Consider the following 19,804-nt stretch of genomic DNA (forward strand, 5'->3'; position numbering starts at 1 on the left):
ACTCCTACTGATCCTATAAAGCCCATCCAAATGCCATGTTGCCTAGGAGGTCTTTTCTCCCCATTCCTGTCATTTGATGTCTAAGGTATGACTGTTATCTACTGCCTTGCTTTATACTCATTTCTGTGCATTTTTCATCTTCCTCATCTGCATCTAATGATGATGATGATGATGATGATTATAATGATTGACTTTAGATATTTACTACATATCAGGCATATGACACCTATTTTCTGTGTATTAGTTCATGCAGTCTTTTTTAAACTACAACTCTATGAAGTAGGTAACATTATCTTATCTTACCCATTTTAAAGATGAAAAGAAACTGAGACTTAGAAAGCTGACGTCATCTGCTGAAATTCACAATCAAGAAAGTAGCAGAACAAAGGCTGCAACAAGCAGGTCACTGCAGTTCCTAAACCCATGCTGCAACCCGTACTATCCAGCCACCAGTATCTCCAGTAATACTGGCTGAATGGTATCCGCTAGAGCAGTGCTTTCCCTAAGTACGTCTATGGAGCACTGATCCAAGAAGGTGCTCCAGGGAAGAGGGTTTCAAGGTTAAATACCTTTGGAAGCCACTGCATATTGGAACCCATCTTAGAGATTCCCAGTGCATATTAATAGAGTCAAGGCACTGAGACATTCCACAGCAAACAGATCTGTCATTTCTTAAATTTATTTGTGCAAGAAACAGCTATTGGATTTTCCATCCTATTAATCTCACGTGGGAGAAAGTTGTTCTGAGAGGAATAAGAGACTAGTTTGCTATGATGATATCACTGTGAGAGGTAGCATTATAGGGACTCTAGTGCCAGAAGGGCTAGTGACCAGCTGCCTTTTTGTGAAGAGCCTGAAAAGAAATCAAGCTGAGTAGGTCAAATGAAGAAAGAGGCCATATCTGAGCAGTTGGGATAGGGGGAGTGGAGAGTGAAAGCTTGGATTGAGTGTTTGAAGGCAGCTTGGAATTTGCTGCCTTTTAAGTGGGAGCAAGGTCTGTGCAGCTTGGGACCACGTAAAGGGCACACACCATGAGATGAAGGGCAGTTTACTTACCCTCAGACCCACTTCTGAGGCCAGTGGGTGCCTTAGAAGAGTTCCTGGGAACAAGTGTGCAAAAGAAACACACCAAGTGCCTGATGGTGTACAATGTCCCAAAAAGAAATAAGACCTGCTCGTTGCCTGGATTGTGACCTGACAGATGTGTTTGGCAGCCTCAGAGAGTTTCACTCTAGTGTGATTTTCCTTCCCTAAAGGATTCTCGTATCTTGGTTTCTCTGTGGCATGCACCCACCTATTTTCTCCGTATAGAGTCATTCCTTGGGCTCCTCACTCCAGTGTGCATTCATTCTGAGCATGTTCCCCAATCACTTCTCCTCGCAGCTCCCTTATCAAAAGAGACAGGACAATCAGGCTGACTAATGAGGCAGATGCCCATGTGAAAACCAGCCGGCGTGCTTCATAGGAGCTCAGCTGGGGGATACGCGGGCCCAGGCATGGTTTTTGGTTCAGAGTAAGCAGTCATGGAAGGTGTCTCCAGGAAAGAGAGGTGGTGACACCCTGCTGAATCCCAAGCAGCCTTGATGGCCAGAATGAGAGTGAACCCCAGGACTGGGGTCTAGAATCCAGGAGGGCTGGTGTGCAAAGTGGCATTAGTACATGATGCCAAAATAATCCCATGAGAGAAGAACCAGGTCCCCAGAAGACCATGTTGTTCCCTTTCTAAAATGTGGGTTGTTTAAGGGAAATAGCAGAGCCAAGAGGAAACTGAGCAGGGGCTTTGCTCCCAGGTCATACCAAACCCTCTGGCCTGATGCCAGTTTCTTGAAGTTCTCTAGCTCTCATGCCTTTGTATGGGCTCTTCCTTTTATATCTTTGCCTGAAGAGATCCTAGACACCCTTCAGCTGAGGCTTCACTTTTTGGGAAAGGCTTTCCTGCTTCCTGGGGCAGTGGTTCATCTGGGTACAAGATACAAAGATTTTCTCAAGCCAAGTATACATAGGCTGGAACTAGGACAGGAAGGTGTTAGACTCAGTGGCTCACGGTTCTGGGAGCTGAACAAGAGGCGACCCCAGGGCAATCTCTTTCTCTGCTCTGGGTTTCTTTTATAAGCTCTGTGCCAGATTTCCCTGTCTCACCTCTCACCCAAATTTCATAGACAGCTGATGGGTTTGACTGATGACATTTATCCCTCATGAGTGCAGCACTTCATCCCAGACCATCTCGGGGGTCTCTGTCCATTGTCTAGGACTGGATGTCCCATCCCTGGTACACCACCTGATTCCCTTGGTGGGGTTGTGGAAGGACAGTTTCAGCAAGAGGGCCTTAGGTGGACCCCATTGTGGCTGGCTTGGCCAAGACACATGCTAGTCAGAGTGAAACATATCCTATCCTGCCTGGATTGAGCGGTCATCACACTTGTCCCACACAGCACAATTACCTGCTCATAGGTCTGTCTTCCATAGCAGACTGTGAGCTCTTGAGGGCCAAAACTGGTCTCTCAGTCCTGAATTCCCAGTCCCTGTCAAGTGCCTGAGATGCATGTGGTGGGCACCATGTCAGTGTTCCCAGAATGAATGGATGGAGGCATTTAGACCCCCATCCCATGGCATTCAGGGGAACCACATCAGCACAGGGAGGTACATTCCGGCAAATGTTTTTATAACCTAGAATAATGGGGGTTGCTAATGACTGCTTGAGTAATCCCCTTGCCCTGGGTAGACCAGCTGTCTTGCTGGCTAATTCTTTGTGGAAGGAGGGGACGTAGGTGTTCTGGATGCTGTTGGTGGGAATGCGTGGGAGTCCTGGGGTATAGAGACCTTGGAGACTGGTTGGCTAGATGCAGATTGTAGAACAGGACTGTGTACCAGTCATCATGGGGATCTGAGCCCTCAGCAGGCAGGAGATCCCGGAGAGAATTCTTCTCTCAGAGAAAGAAGAGGGGATAGCATCTGACAGCAGCACCTAGAACAGTGCCTGAACACCGTAGGAGCTCAATCATTGCTCATTGAATTAATTAATAGGCGCAGATAGCCATGTTAGCCGATTCCACTGAGACTGCATCTTGGCATGGAGTAAGTTGGTGATTTAAATTGTTTATAACATAATGTGGAAAAGATTACATCAATTCAATAATTCTGTACTGAGTGCTTGCTGCGTTCTGGGTACTGTGGTTTGGATTCAGACAGACCTACTTCTTATAAGCTGAATAAATGCGGGTAAGTTATTTAACCTCTCTCAGCCTCAGCTTCTTAATCTGTAAAGTGGATATCCAATTGCCATTAGAGGTTCCCATCCCAAGCTCTTTTGGGGGATGAATTGGAATGATTAGAGACAACTCAAAATTAGAAAGCTGCACTGACTTCCAGACACCCCTTCTCACGTGACATTCTCTTTTCCAGATTCCTCCCAACTCTACTTCTTTCCACCCAGGATAACTGGCATTTCATAACAGAGGAAGTCAAAGGCAGACTTACTGGTGTTGATGTCATCCTTGTCATCTTCCTGACATCCAGGCCTCTAATAACATCTCTGCCCTTCCCATGTCAAAGTCAGCACCAGACGTGTGAGGAAGAGCAGTCATTCTCCAAATCTCATACTTCTACAGGGCTGGACTCCAATCAGAAAACATTCTAGGAAAACAAGATGATAAAAATAGCCAAGATGTTCTAAAGCAGCCAGGAGAGGCAAGAGAAGCAATGCAGGGAAGGCATGAAGCAAACACTAGGCCCATATCAGGCCATTCTCCTGGAAGAGGGAGGCCCAGGCAGAAGGTTTGGGCTCCTGGAGTCCACTCCTCTTTTCTTGATTAGAGCTTCTTAAGATTTGTATTGGGCCTCTGTAGGATCTGACTTCTGTAGTGGCCCAATACAAATCTATGGATACTCATTAGCAAACATCCACCTCGCAGCAGTGGGGTAAGGAGTCAATGATGTGATGCAGTCATGTAGCTGTGGATGAAAATGGAAGTAATTTGGAGAAGCCAGAGCTACCTCCTCAGCTCTGGATGGTGACAGTGTTGGGGGTAAGGATTGTTGCAGCATCATGATGGAGTGTATGTTTGGGAGAGCCTTTTTTTTTTTTTTTTTGAGACAGAGTCTTACACTCTGTCGCCCAAGGTCGTACGTTGCCTCAGCCTCCTCATTTGTAACATGGGGATGATGACATTCTTCTCCCTTGGCTGTTGTAAAGATTAAATGAGAGTATGATGCCTGTGATGATGACAATGACAATAGCATGATGAGATTTGCTAACAATTATTGAGCACTTACTATGTGCCAAGTGCCTTTTACATGTGTTTGCCCTTTAATTTGTTACAGTACCACTATGAAGGAGATGCTATTTCAAATCTCCATTTAATAGATGAGCACATTAAGCCTTAGAAATGTTTATTAACTTGGCTAAGGTCACAGGGCTGGGAAAAAAGTCAAAGCAAGACTCAAACCAAGTCTATTCAATGCCACGGACTATGATCACAGCCATTTCTGAGCACAGTACTGACCCTGGGATATGCCTGACTGAGACCTTTCCCCTCCAGCTCACCCCAAGGGCTCAGGCATGGTGGTGTGGTATCATTTGTCTCTGCACACTCCCTGGAACCCTGTAATTTCCCTCCTGGCGGGCTCTTTTGTGAACCTGGGACAAGTGCTTATTTACCTCAACCACTTCTGAGCTCCAAAGAAAAGTTCAGCTCACCAGGAAGAATCATGCCAGCATTTCCCAGTGAACCACTCAGACAAGAAAAAATGCTGCTTTTCTCCCCCTGCGCTGCTTTCTAGTAACATTCGGCAGTAATAACAATAACATTAGTGGTGATGACAAGTCGATGGAGCACAGCACACATTTAATGTTAGGCACTTTGCTAGTGCTTTACATATAAAATCTCTGTGCCCTATAACTGCTCCACACTGTAGGTACTACTGTTATGCCCATTGTATTGATAAGGGGTAGGCAAACTCTGGCCCACAGGCCAAATCCATCCTTCCACCTGCTTTTGTAAATAAACCTTTATTGGACTACAGCCATGCCAATTTGTGTATGTGTTGTCTAGGGCTGGTTTTGTGCTACAGCAGCAGAGTTGAGTAGTTGTCACAGAGACCATCTGGCCTGCAAAGCCTAAATTATTTACCGTCTGGCCCTTTACAGGAAATGTTTGCCAGTCCCTGATCTAAATCCTGACAGTGAAGATTAGAAAGACCTACCAGCTTTCCCAAGATGGCAGAGGGAAGCAGTGAGGGATTTAAAGCCAGACAGCCACACAGCAGACTCATTGTGTAGTCCCTCAGCTGTATTTCTTCATGCTCTAGGCTTGGCAGAGAAGACATCTCTAGGCATGATAGTCCCCAACCCTTGACATTGGATAATATTCAACACAGACATAATGCTTGACAGGATGCACCATAGAAGGGATGTGACTCATTTGCAGACTGGAAGTCTAGACCCTTACCACACTGGGCCTCATCTAGGTGTCTGTTCCCTCCCTCCCTTCCTTCCTTCCTTCCTTCCTTTCTTCCTTCCATTTGTCCGTCCATCCATCCTTCTCTGCTCAAGCTGAACTGCTGTCCTCATTTTTCTCCACATTCCCACCTCGACACCTTTGCTCACACCATTTCCCCCATCTGGAATGCCTTCCTTTTCACATTTATCACAGTCCTACCCATCTTTCCAGGCCCGGTATATCTCCTTCAATAAGTCTTCCCCAACTGAGGCAACTCATGGGAAATTCTTTGGCATCTGTGCTGTATCAGCACAAGCTTTTGGTCCCTCCCTTAGATCCTTTGTGCACAAAAGTGAGGGAACGATGGCATCATGGATGATGTGTGAACCAGAGGGAATAGCAAACGTGGTCCCTGCCTTTTCATCACCTAAAAATTCCAACTCCATGGAGCTCTATCCTTTATGCACAGGAAAGAACCTGCCAAAGGTCTCTGCCATTCATCTGAGACTTTAGACAGGTCACTTAAACTCCCCGAGCCTCTACTTCTTCATCTGTAATAATAACTGACACCAAACGTTGTACCAAGCAAGGGCTGGCTGCTCTTCATGCATGTCACATTTAAAGGTGATCCGTGACCTCCAGACTTCATGAAGTATTATGAAGACCGGGTGTAAAGAGGTCAAGTTAGAAGCCAGGACTCCCCAAGTCCTCTTTTGCTCTTGGTGACCTTTGCCAAGCTCCCCTTTCCCTCTCCAGATGCCAGTTTATTTTTTAATGGTAAAATGAGGGAAGGGTGGACTGCATGATTTGGATGGACTCTTCAGGGTATAATACTAAAACAGTACAAACCATTTTGCAGCAAAATCATGTGAAAAAGATGTCGGGTGACTTCAAAACAATGTGTTGAATAAGCCATGCACTCCAGTGGGTGAAATGCTTCTTAACATGGAAAGTAGGGAGACAAAACATTCTGTGGCTTCAGTGCAACAAGATTTGGTGGAACTGTAGATGGATACTTGCTTTCTCATCACTTACCTAATCTGATCTCTGATCATTACCGTCGTCACCAGTCTTGACTCTCTGAGACCTGACATTTGCTCCATGTCTTATGAGTATTTTTCATCATTTCTCTGGTTGCAGGTAACAAAACTCCAATTCAAACTGGCTGATATATATACAGATCAGCTCATATGAATGGGAAAGCGTCAGGTGTGGCTGAATGCAGGGGCTCACAAATGGCATCAGGTCTCTGTCTCTCTGTAGCTTCCCCTCTGTGCTTGCCTCTGTATTGGTGTAATTCTCAGACAGACTCTTTCATTGTGCTCAGCAGCAGCCTCAGGCTCACGACCTTTCATCTTCAGGTTGAGCAAAAAGACTCATTTTGCTAAGAGGTCCAATAAAGCCTCAGATTTAGAGTCTCACTGTCTCACTCCACACCTTTATTAATTCTGGGACCCAGGCAATGAAATATACTGATTAGGAGCTAGGCCTGTGTCAGGTCTCCACACCTGGAACTAGGGAGGGATGCTCAGCCCACCAGAGCCCCAAAGACTGTGGTTAGGACTGGTATGATCACCAAAATATGGAGAAAGGAATGAAGGAATGCCAAGCAGGCAGAAACAATAGCTGTCCAGGAAACATGGCATTCCCCGAAGATTCTGTGCTCCGTCACACATCTCCATACCTGTGCACGTGTGGTGCTGTCTTCTTGGAATGTCCTTTCCCTTTTTCTCTTTCTGAAAAATTTCTATTTAACCTTTGAAAACAAGCTCAAATAACATGAGCTGTGAGAAGTCTTCCCTGACTCTCCTCCCTCTCTCCCTCTCCGCCTCTCCTGCACTTGTGCTCTCTCTTGCATGCTCTCTCTCTCCTCTCTCTAGCACTTATCACCCATGGCTCCCCTCCACTCTCTGGGCACTCCAAAAAGGCAGACATAGTATTCTGTTCCATTTTGCATTCCCAGATCCCAGCACCTGGGAGATAATGAGTGCTCCCTAAAGCTTTGGTTGAAATAATGAGTTGACTAATTTCAGCCCTCAGCTTTCTAATGTTACTGTTGATTTTTGTCTCCTACATCTTCAGTTTGAAAACGAAATCATCCTGAAGCTGGACCATGAGGTAGAAGGGGGCCGAGGTGATGAGCAGTACATGCAGCTGCTGGAGTCAATGTAAGTTCAGTGCCCTGTGTGCAGGAATAGCCTGTGAAGGTCAGGTGAGGCGGGAGGGCTCAGAACTCCAGGGGGCTCTGAGTGGCTCTGTCCTCCCCTGGAGATCGATCTAGAGGCTCATGGGTATTGGCAAAACTCCATTTTTGGAAGAAATCTCACATTTCTCTCTGGAGTGGCCATTTCTTTGGAACTGATAGAATGGGCCAGATGAAAAGAATATTTGCTGTGTTGGGAAGAGGGAAATAATCCACCAAAATGTCTACTTTCATTACGTCTTAACTGTGGAATGTGGTTGCTATTTTTCACTTCTTTTCTATTTAAATTTTTGACAGATGTTGGTCATGACCTGCGTTTATTGAGCACACTTAATAGCTTAGCATGTTATTGTGCAATGTGCTATGTAATCCCTCCTTTAATCGCAGTTACTCCCTTTGATGCCCATTTCACAGAGGTGGGCCCTGAGGCTGAGGGAAGTAAGCACATTGTTCAAGGAAACTAGGACAAGCTAGTGGAGTGGACAAGCTGCATCCTGAACCTAGCTCTGCCTGACTCCAGCGTCCAGGCCAGGGGCAGACAGTGGACAGAGAACAGTGCCCAAGACCACTGGACTTGGAGTCAGGACATCGTTTTAACAGCTTTATCGAGATGTAATTTACATGCCATACAATTTACTCAAAGTGTACAATCATTGACTCTTAGTATGTTCACAGAGCTATGTAACCATTGCCACAATCAATTTTACAACATTTTCTTTACTCCTAAAAAGAAACCCTGCACCCCTTAGCCACTGCTCTGCCAACACACACACACACACACACACGTGCGCGCACACACACACACGCAAACACTCCCCCATCTCCGCTAGCCCTAGGCCACCATTACTCTGCATTTTGTCTTGCCTATAATGTTTTCAAGGTTCATCCATGTTGTAGCATGTTTCAGTACTTAATGCCTTTTAATTGCCAAATAATATTTGGTAATTAAAATATTTGGTACCATATGGATGTACCCCATTTTGTTTATTCATCTCTCAGTTAATGTGTATTTAGGCTGTTTCTACTTTTTTACTATTAGTATTGATTCTGCTGTGAGCATGCAGATACAAGTTTTTGTGTGGACATAACGTTTACAGTTCTCCTGGGTATATACCTAGAAATTGAATTGCTGGATCATACGGCACCTATATTTGACCTTTTGAGGAATAACCAGACTATTTTCCAAAATGGCAGCTCCATATATATTTCTACCAGCAATGTATAAGGGTTCTAATTTCTCTACATTCTTGTTAACACTTGTTAATATCTGTCTTATTGATTACAGCCACCCCAGCGGGTGTGAAATCATATCTCATTATGGTTTTGAATTGCATTTCCGTGGTGTGTAGAATTCATTGATTTTCAGTACACTCACAGGGCTGTGCATCTTTTCATGTGCTTATGGGCTGCTTGTATATCTTTGGAGAAAGACATTGGGTTTTGATCCTGGCTCTACCACTTAGCAGCTGCAAGACTTCACATGAATCACTCGTGTCTGGCCTCAGTATCCCCATTTCTGAAATGGGAATAATAAGCTCCTGTGGTTATTCTGAGGACTGAATAATTATAAAGCATCTGGCACACAGCAGGTAAATGCTTCATAAATATTCTTCCATCTCCAGGCCTTGCTCCCAGTTTCTGTCTTTGACAGCTTGGTAATTGCCCCCTTCTCCTGCAAGGCCTTCTCCTAAGGCTTAGGAACATGACCCAGACATCCCCACTTCTCGCTAACTGTATATTCTCTGATTTCTATAATTCTCTGAGATCACTCTGGTTTGGATTCTTTCTTCAATCCTTTTTGAATATTTTAAATTCAATAAGAAAGGCAAACTGAAGGCCTTGCTCTGACCCCCACAATGAGCCTCTCGACCCTGCCCAACCAGGCAGAGCCCAGAGGATAGGATGGCGCCCCAGGCAGTGCCATCTCAGCTGGCTCCTGTCCCCTTCCTGTCACCGTGCACGGCCCTCACTGAAGACTTAGAATGCAAATGCCATTTGGCCAGAAGGAGAAACCCACTGTCTGCCCCTCAGGTGGATATGGAGACTGATGTATCCAGGGGGAATAAACAATGTTCTGGCTGAGTCAGTGTTTATCTTAAAGTTCTAAACAAGAAAATCAAAATATTGACCAGAAGTGAAGCCATGTACAGTGCTGGCAATTTCCATTTTTATAAGCGGATGGGGCTCTGCGGCGGTCTTCAGATGATCAGCAGGGTTTTCAAATCCTTCCTGAGTGATTATTTATAAAAGGAGTCCTTAGAGGTCAAAGAAATTAAAGACAGCTCATTATTTTTCTCCTGAAACAGAAGTGTGAATGATTTTTACACGAAACAAATCAAGTCTGACACAGGAAGCCAGGTCCCCATCAGAACATCCATGGGGCCCCTGTGCCTGCTCCTTCCTTTCACCTCTCTGAGCCTCAGTTTTCTTATCTGAAAATTGGGGATAAAATATTATCAAGCCCTTAGAGTTTTTGTTGGGAGTCTAGCAATACTAATTATTAGTAGTACAGAATGATTATCCCTTATCTGAAATGCTTGGGACGAGAAGTAGTTTGGATTTGGGATCTGTTTTTCAGATTTTGAAATAATTATACTTAATAGTTAAGTGTCCCTAATCTGAAAATCCAAAATCCAGAATGCTCCAGTGACCATTTCCTTTGAGTGTTATGTTAGTGCTCAGAAAGTTTGAATTTCACATTTTCACATAGAGGAGTCAACTTGTATTACTTACAGGTGGATAGCATTGTAGTTTTTTGAAGCCATGAGCCTGCCTATCTTTTCTCCCCTAGGCTAGTCATCTCAGTTCCTCCAGCCTTTCCTCCCAGTCCCTCTTTCAGCGCCTCACTAATACACAGGGCCCCCACTGGGCAGATACAGTCCTGTGGGCACATGGCTTGGATAGGGCCTTGGTGAATAGAACAGAGCTACTCTCCCTGTGGCAACTGCAGCCTTGCATAGGAACACAAGGTTTAAGGCATGGAGTGGGGCTGAATTTCGTCCTCATGTGCTCTGTGCAGTGCACAAGCTATATAACCTTACACAGCACTCCAGTTCTCCCTACCCTCAGAGCTCTCTTTGGAGCCCATGCTCATTGATCCATGTATATCTGAAAGTATAAGTCTCACATTGAATGGAGTCATAAGACACACCCCTGCCTTTCTGTATTTTATTCCTGCGAATAGTTCTAGAAGTGGTGAGGGAATCGGAAGGTTGAAGCAGATAGATGTATGTTCTTGGGCCTTTATCCTACCCAGACCCTTTCAATCCCTGGAAAAGGACCTGTCACAGGTCATTTCATTTCATTTCATTTCAAGGAATGAAAGAAAATCCAGTTTCATTAGCACTGACAGAGAGGGGGAGTCTGGGATCCTCCCTCTAAAAGCCTCCAATGCCAAGTGCAAATCAACTGCAGGGAGGAGTGAGCCCCCTCTAGTCCTCCCACAACAGGAGCAGAAGCAATGTGGCAAGTGCCCACCACCCTTCATTCCACTGCGTGAGGAATTACCTATATTCTCTTGTGATTCCCAAAACTTTTGTCATACTCTGTTGTGGGATTACAAGGTAAACAAACAGGCTTTGCATGCGGTCTGGAACACAGGAAGTACTCAATAAGTGGTAGTGTCATTATATATTATGATTAATTTTTATCTATGTTTCCCATGCTAGACTGTGATCTCCTGGAACTCTGAATCCCTAGTTTCTAGAATGCCACATGTTGAGTGGAAGGATGGATAGTGGATGGATGGGTCATTTCTAGCCAATTTTCCCATCCATTTCACCAATCCTAGATGGTTTGAGCACCTTTCTTGCTTCATGCATAAAGAATAGAAAAAGAAAGAAAGCCAAGACCTTTTTCTTCTAAACCCTGGTTTCTCCAAGTGTGGTCCATGGACCCGCAGCACTGGCAGCTGCTCAGGAACCAGCCCGGATGTGATGAATCAGAATCTATTAACACAATGCTCCAGTGATCCCCATGCACATGGAAGTTTGCAAAGTCCTGGACAAAACCAGTTGTTCTTCTTTTATTTTTGAGATGGAGTCTCACTCTGTCGCCCAGGCTGGAGTGCAGTGGTGAGATCTCGGCTCACTGCAAGCTCCGCCTCCTGGGTTCACACCATTCTCCTGCCTCAGCCTCCCAAGTAGCTGGGACTACAGGCGCCCGCTACCAAGCCTGGCTAATTTTTTGTATTTTCAGTAGAGATGGGGTTTCACCGTGTGAGCCAGGATTGTCTGTATCTCCTGACCTCGTGATCCACCCGCCTTGGCCTCCCAAAGTGCTGGGATTACAGGCGTGAGCCACTGCACCCAGCCCCAGTCTTAATGTTAGCTGCATGTTAGAATCTCCTAGAGAATGTAAACAATGAAGTACTGCTGCCTGGATCCCAACCTCAAAGATTCTAAGGTTATTGACGTAAGTTGGGCACTGGGCTTTGTAAAAGCTCACTGGTGATTCTATCATGTGACCAGGGCTGAGAACCTCAGGTCTGGCCAAGCTCAGACCCCAAGATGTCTCCTGCCCTGGAAAGCTTTAAAAAACCACACACCAAACACTGGGAAGAAGCTTTGTTGCATTGCCTTTAGGGTGGCACATAGGGCTAGAAGTGACTGTCCCAGGAGGAGGCATGCACAGCTGTGGCTGAGCCAGACAGGTCTAAATCACAGGGCCATTTGCATCTCCCATTGAGAGCCAGGGAACAGGTGCTTCTCCCAGAGCGAAGATGGATTTGTCTTATCACAGCCACAGTTTGAGACGTCGCCTTCTTGCAGCTTGGCTTGGCTTCTTGGAGGAAATGACCCTCAGAAGTCCTTGCTTTTCTTACCTTTACCCTCCTAAGGGCCCCTGGAGAGTTACAGTTCCACAGGGAGAGGAGACAGATACAAATCACGTGGCCTGCATAGTGTCTACTTGAGATGCCTGGGAACATGCTGTGGTGTTTCTCTGTGGGAAAAATATCTCCCCTAAATTTAACAATGATTGGCTTGATTCAACTTACTATCACACTGATACTGGGAAGGTCCTTTAATCTTTCTCAGCCTTCATTTCCTCACCTGCAAAATGGGGGAAATAATTCTCACTTATCAGAATTACTGTGAGGATTTCTTAAGAAAAGTGACTAGTACAGTGTCTGGCACAGAATAAGTAATTAAGAAGAAATAGTCGTCAAACAAAATCTTAACCCATCTGTTTCTCCCCACCCAGTCTGTGGGCTGCCAGACAGTAGGTGTGGTTCTTTTCTATATTGATGTCTTTCTCTCCACCACACAATGCCTAGCAACTAATAGATGCTTAAAGATGTTACATTTTTATTTTTGTTTTTAAAATTTAGAATATGAACACTAAAACAAATATTATAATTTAAAAAAATAATTTACACATACTTAAATAGAAAAATGGAGGCTTTTCTTTCCTATTTTCCCACCTAAAGCCTTGTTGGAAACAGCCATCACTACGAGTTTGGTGTCTATCCTTGCTGACTGTACATGGCACTTTATAAGCACATAGAGACACATGATGGCCATGTACATTTGCACACACGTGCAGTGTTTGGTGGTAGAGACACAGATGCTGGGGCCAGACTGTTTGATATTCCTGACCATGTGACCTTGGACAGCTTAGTGGACCTCTCCATGCCTTCGTTTCCCTATCTACAAAAGTCCCATCTGATAAAACTGTGACAGGAGGTTAAATGGGTTACCTTTTGCATGAGGTTTAGAATAACACCCTGGCCATGCTAAGCTCTATGTTAGTTGGTTGAATGAAAAACAAATATTGTTCTGAGACTTACTTTTCTCACCTAGCTCTATATTTTATAGAGCTTTTCATGCCCAGACATATTGAATCTCTCCAATATTTTTAATGTCTTCCTGGAATTCCATTTGGTGAATATAATGTAATTTATTTAGGCCTTTCCCAATTGATGAACATTTAAGATGGTTCCATCTATTTCACTATTAGACACAATTTGTGAGTATTATATCTTTGCATACTTCTGGGAATATTTCTGTAGAATAGATTCTGCAAAGTAGAGTTGTGGGGTCAGAGGATATGTGCATTTACAATTTTTACAGATACTATGAAAATTGCTTCCCCAAAAAAGTTTTCTTGATTTATTCTCAGCAGGGGTGGGTAAAAGTGACCATCTCCCCCACCATCATTACCTATATTGGAAACTATTTTATTTTTATTTTTTCCCATTCTGATGTTAGAAAAAAATTTGCTGTACTATATGGATAAATACGTGAATAAGTGAACAAAAGGAGCAGTCAAGGAACTTGGGTTGACGGACTGATTTTGCATGTGCCCCATCCCATCGCCCACTGGCCCCAGCACAGTCTTTCTCCCCAGCCATGAGCTGACTGCCGTCTGGTCTCTGCCACAGCCTGATGGAGTGTGCTGCAGAACACCCGACCATTGCCAAGTCGGTGGAGAACTTCGTGAACCTGGTCAAAGGCCTCCTGGAGAAACTGCTGGATTACCGGGGTGTGATGACAGATGAGAGCAAAGACAACCGAATGAGCTGCACTGTGAACCTGCTGGTGCGTGGGGCTGGAGGGTCCAAGTCAGACCAGAACCCTGTGAGGGGGCTTGGGCTTGGCTTTGGGTCTCACGATTGTTCTTCATAGGGAAGCGGTGCTTAAGGGCTTTGGAAAGCAGACAAATGTGGAATGGAACGTCTGCTGTGCTTTCTGCTAGCTGTGTGTCTTGAGGCCATCACTTCACCTTTCTATGCCTCAGTCTCCTTATTTATAACATGAGATTAATGCATATTCCCTTTAGCACTCAACACATCACATGGAAGGAAGATGACAGTATAGACTGGCTAAGAGTATGAGCTTTGGAGTCACACCGCCTCTGGGTTTCCATCCTATATCTGATAATTAATAGGATGGACAAGCTAAGGAAATGCTCTGAAGTCTTAGTTTGCTTATCTATTACATGGAGAAAATAATGGTTCCAATTTCATTAGGTTGTGTTGTCCTGGCCCATGGTTAAATGCTCACTATGTATTAGTTTCCTTCTTCTTATAGAATGGAGTCACACTAATAACTAGAATTGCTGTTACTAAGAACCAGGTTAACCAGAGAAGCTAACCCCAGACCTAAGTTCTTAACCCCTATATTCCATGAGCTTCCATGGGCTGGCTGCCAAGCAGCCTCTCTCACATGCTCTATGATTCGACCAGGAGACAGGTAGGTAAGCAGCCATAATGCTTCATATTCACCGTGTTATCCCACCTTAAAATGGTTTAAAAGAATGAAGTTGACCAAAAGGCCACGTGGCATCCGTCACATCAACCTCCCTACCATTCCCAAGGCTCCTGAAACACAAAACCTGTCCCCATAGCTCTGTTGTGTGGCCTCCCTTTACCCTAAATGGACTTTTTTTTTTTTAACAGCCTAGATATTGCCATTGATTTTCCAGAATGCCAAGGAGAGTTTAAAAATCCTGATGACAGCAGAAAGGAATTCATTGCTAATAACTCCACCAGGCCCAGTTTACATGAAGATCATGAAGAGGTGTTTTCCACGAGCTGAGCAGCTTCTCTCTAAGGAGAGACAGAGTTGGTTGAGGAAAATGACCTTTAACAGCCAGCTAAGATCAGGGAGAATGCTTGGGACAGACAGTTCTCCACTTAGACGTCACTAGTTTTTAGTGCGTTGCTTAAATATGGTGTCAAGGAGGAGGGTGGGGATGGAGGTGGTATCAGGACAGATGATGTCCAGTATGATTTGCCACCCATTGACTGTGTGCTCTGGAACATGTCACCGCCCCTCTCTGACCCTCAGGTGCACGTGGGTGTGCTGCATTAAACCAGGATATACACCTGGTGTTGCTCATGGATTGGACCAGGACCACCTGGCTCAGAATCTGTAAGGACTTGTTTAAAAAAATGCCACGGGATTAGGATCTCTGGTGGTGAAGTCCAGGGCAGCTACTAATCTAAATGGCCCCTGAGCTGGAATAGGGACCTAGATTCCTACGTATTGCCAAGTTTAAATGTTTTGGCGACAGAATCCCATATAATTCCTGATAGTTCTGCGCTGTCAGGAATTCTGATCTCTTACTATTACCGAGGTGCTATCACTCACTTTCCAACTCAGGTTCTTTCCAGTGCAAGGCCTGAGCTTTGAAACATCAAGCTGGGCTGCCTTTCAATGTGGGCTTGGTCAAAGTAGACTACCCCAGTCTTGGCAGCCCACCTCTCAATGCAGCAGAAAACTGAACTGCACCTCCTGATCTGTGATGGCTGAGACACATCAAGTCCTCTGTTCCTTTGTAGTCTAAGGGTCAGGGAAGTGACTTTCAAAGCAGAATCTTCCAGTTAGGCTGTTTGATGCATCTTTGGTGCATCCAGGAAAATAAATTTCTTATTCCTATCTCAGGGTACCCAGATAGTAACCAGCAATCTTCCTCTCATCTTCATCACCACACCCTTGACCTCTGTGATACTGCAAAGAACAACACTCATCATTATTTTTCCTCCCCTACCTAGAATTTCTACAAAGATAACAACAGGGAGGAGATGTACATAAGGTAAGATTCATATTTTCTAAAATCCAGACCTGCTGTGTCACTTTCCTGCTCAGTATCCATAGATGGCTCCCTGCTGCCTTCGGGATAAAATTTAAACTTCTCTTCTTGACATTCAGGCCCTCTGTGTTCTGATTCCTGTCAATTTCTCCAGATTCAACTCCTTTCATTCTCCCACGGTCAGCCCCATAAAACCACTTGAAATCGTCTGGCCTTCCATGCTGTCCTGTTGTTCTCACAGATCGTGTTTTCCTTAAGAGTGAATACTTTGTGGTTTGAACTGTTGGGATGCCTTTGCATTGTTGCGGGGCTGACCTTGGATAAATTACTGTGAAGCCTGAGTCCAGACATGTAGTAAGACCATTGACTAGCCCAGTTTTGAAGGGAAAAAAAAGATACTAGGATGCATGATATCTGCATCCTTGTAGGCATTTAAAAGATATTATTTGAATATATCATGAAGGGTTTTTTGGGGACATTAGCCTGAAGCAAAGAACTCCTTTCCCAATTTTTCTCAGAATCTCATATTTTTTTCTGCAATTTAAAAATTATTGTTACTTTTATTTATAATAAAAATATATACTTATTACAAAACAAAAATAAACTTATAAAATACGGGCAAGCAACACAAAAAATGAAATAGATTCCCATAATCCATACGTATTTCCAGGACTTTTTTATATTTATATAAACATTGAATTCTATGCATGCATATTTTTTGCAAAAATGAGTTTATGTTACTTGTAATTTATTCTTTGCTTTTTCTAACTTGACAAGAACTCCATGTCGACAGATGTATATCAATATCATTTTTAATGAAACTATAAAATTTTTTCCAGAATATACCATCATTTATATAGCCAATCCTATATTGTTGAATATTTAGATTGTTTCCAACTTTTTCTACAATAAAAGGCACAAAAACAAATTTTTTTTTTTTTTTTAAAGACAGAGTTTCGCTCTTGTTGCCCAGGCTGGAGTACAGTGGTGCCTATTCAGCTCACTGCAACCTCTGCCTCCCAGGTTCAAGTGATTCTCCTGCCTCAGTCTCCCGAGTAGCTGGTACTACAGGCCTGCACCGCCACACCTGGCTAATTTTGTATTTTTAGTAGAGATGGGGTTTCACCATGTTGGCCAGGCTGGTCTCAAACTCCCAACCTCAGGTGATCCGCCCACCTTGGCCTCTCAAAGTGCTGGGATTACAGGCGTGAGCCACTGCATCCGGCCACAACAAAATTCTTGGACATATACCTTTATGCACATCCTTATGAGGCTGGAGCCCTTGAGATAGAGTCAACCAGAAGATTGAGGAGCAAGGTATTTACAGGGCTTTTGTCACATTCTGTCAGAGGGCAGACACTTCAAGTCTTCACTCACTCTGCTATTACGGCAGATATATCTAGGTACCTAGTTTAGCATTACTCCAGAAATAGGAGCTATCATTTGGAGAAAAAATAATTTTATAGGTTGTCCTGAGTTTGGGATATTTATAACATCATTAGTCATACCTTATTGTAGCAGCACAAAGCTTTGGGGTCTGAAGGACCTTGGTCCTTGCCTCGCTTTTTCTGTAACCTTGGATAAATTACTCAATCTTTCTGGGTTGAGGTTTTCCTACCTGTAGAATGTTTCCATCCTACCTTCTGTTTTGAGGATTAAATGAAGTACTATAGGTAATATGGCTGCCACATGGTTTCCTCCCTCCAACCTTGTTTTTCCCTTTCTCATTTTAGAAACACAGACGGCAAATCCCAGACCTCCACAAGCTTTGGAGATTTGAGGCCCGTAGTAATCTAAGAAAACCATATTTATCTAAACCAGACTGCAAACAGGGTATAGTCTGAAAATCTGTTCTGTTTGGCAGGCGGAATATTTAAAAACATTTTTAATTGGCTGCCAACATTTAAAAATCTGGAGATTTTACATCAAAATCAAAATTTCCTTTTTCTCCTGGAAAACTCAGAAGGTGTGACAACACTGGGCCCTCATCCTATTCTGACGACCGTTAGCCAAACCGGGTGGTGGCAGCCATTCTGGACAGGCCTGGAGCACTGTTGTCACGACATCATCTCTATTCCCTACTGTGCTACTCCCCGTCCACCTCGCTCAAGCACCTGCCATCTGGGGGTGCTTGAGTTTGGTATCCCTGGTTGAGGGATGTCTTCTTTTTATTAGGGTGTCTTCTTTTGGGTTCTGTAGCAGATCATCAGACCCTTGAGTTAACAAGGAAGAGGAAAGTGTGCCAAAGGAGGAGTTGAAAGTAGCAGGGAAGCTCTCCCCTGGGCTGCTCTCCTCAAGTTTTCTGAACTCAGCCATCTAGGGATCTGAGGCATCGAGGATGGGCAGGAGGAGATAAGGCAGAATTAAGCCATGTGTGCACACACAGGTGTTTCTAAATTCCAAACTCTCTACATGGAGGTCATGTGCAATTTCACGGTTAACTCCGATTAGCAGAACATTAGGCGAGAGAAGAGTGGAAAGACTGTGTCTGTGAAAGCAGAAATCACTGAGCTTGAAATCTGCTTCTGGCTCTGGCTCTTTTAACCTGGATCTCAGTTTTCTCATCTTAACAGAGTTATTGGAAGGATGAATTGATAAAAATACATGATAATAAAACACCCATTTGTTGAATGAATGAATGAACAAATGTTTCTGCCTGGGAAGCTCTCCCAACTCATCCCCTTCCCCTTCAGATCAACTGTTATGCCATGGGAACCTTTTTAGAAGCCCCTCTCCTCCCCACCTGGATAAAGCCTGCTCTCCTAGTACCATAGACCACTCCTTCACAACACGTATCATCGCTGTGTTCTTGCAGTTATGTATCTGATGATTTGATTCATGCCTGTCTCTTCTCCTAGACTCTAAATCCCAAACCCTGAGAACAGTGCCTGCTTTTGTCACTGTTTATCTCTAAGGCCTGGTATAGCCTGGATGCCCGGTACAGCTTTGCTGAGTGAATAAGTGAATGAACAAAAGACTGCCAGGGCATCCCAGCACAGCAGCTATCAAATCACCACTAGGTGACCTTTCCTCGCCTCAAAATCTTTGGCGGTCCCTACCCTGATTTCAGGCAGCCCACATTTGACCCACTGGCCCATTTTATTGGCCAGGAACAACTGAACATTCGCTTCTCCTTTGGTGAGCTTTGTGCAGAAAGCCTTTTTCCCAAAAGGAACATAAACCTGAACACTGACACACGCATTGAGTGGAGATGCCCGAGAAACCCTGTGTTCCCTGGTGTGAGACAGGGGGTCAGTGTGGAATGCTGGCACCATGGCAGGCATTCCCTGCCTCTCCTCTCACAGGAGGAAATCAGCATATCCCCTCACCACATTACTTAGAGTTAGGTTTAAATAAATCCTGCTAATGATATGCAGGTCACCAGTGCGGTGGCTCATTGCCTCTGGATTCTGTTTCCAACGGTGGCAGGAGAGAATGTTTTGTAGAGGAATCTAGTTCACAGTGATAATAGGTAACAACTGTCGCTGCTCAGTGCCGGCTACAGGCTATTCACTTTCAGTACATACTTGCATTTCTTAGCAGCAATGCAAGCTGTCATGTACTGAGCCTTTTGTGAGACACACATGGTCTCCTTGGCCCTTTATATGCCCAGTCACTTTATAGATAG

General features: G+C 44.4%; 1 protein-coding gene across 2 annotated transcripts in view; it reads left to right on the plus strand.

The window, feature by feature from the left end:
• Positions 1–19,804, plus strand: part of DOCK2 (dedicator of cytokinesis 2) — a 442,257-nt gene that overhangs the window by 379,057 nt on the left and 43,396 nt on the right. For both annotated transcript variants that reach the window (XM_054487363.1, XM_054487364.2), the window contains exons 34-36: positions 7,521–7,606; positions 14,024–14,180; positions 16,139–16,179. In XM_054487363.1, coding sequence (XP_054343338.1) covers positions 7,521–7,606; positions 14,024–14,180; positions 16,139–16,179 — 284 coding nt within the window. The remainder of the gene's footprint in view (positions 1–7,520; positions 7,607–14,023; positions 14,181–16,138; positions 16,180–19,804) is intronic.

The sequence above is a fragment of the Pongo pygmaeus genome, chromosome 4 (assembly GCF_028885625.2).
Source record: "Pongo pygmaeus isolate AG05252 chromosome 4, NHGRI_mPonPyg2-v2.0_pri, whole genome shotgun sequence".
Taxonomy (NCBI): Eukaryota; Metazoa; Chordata; class Mammalia; order Primates; family Hominidae; genus Pongo; species Pongo pygmaeus.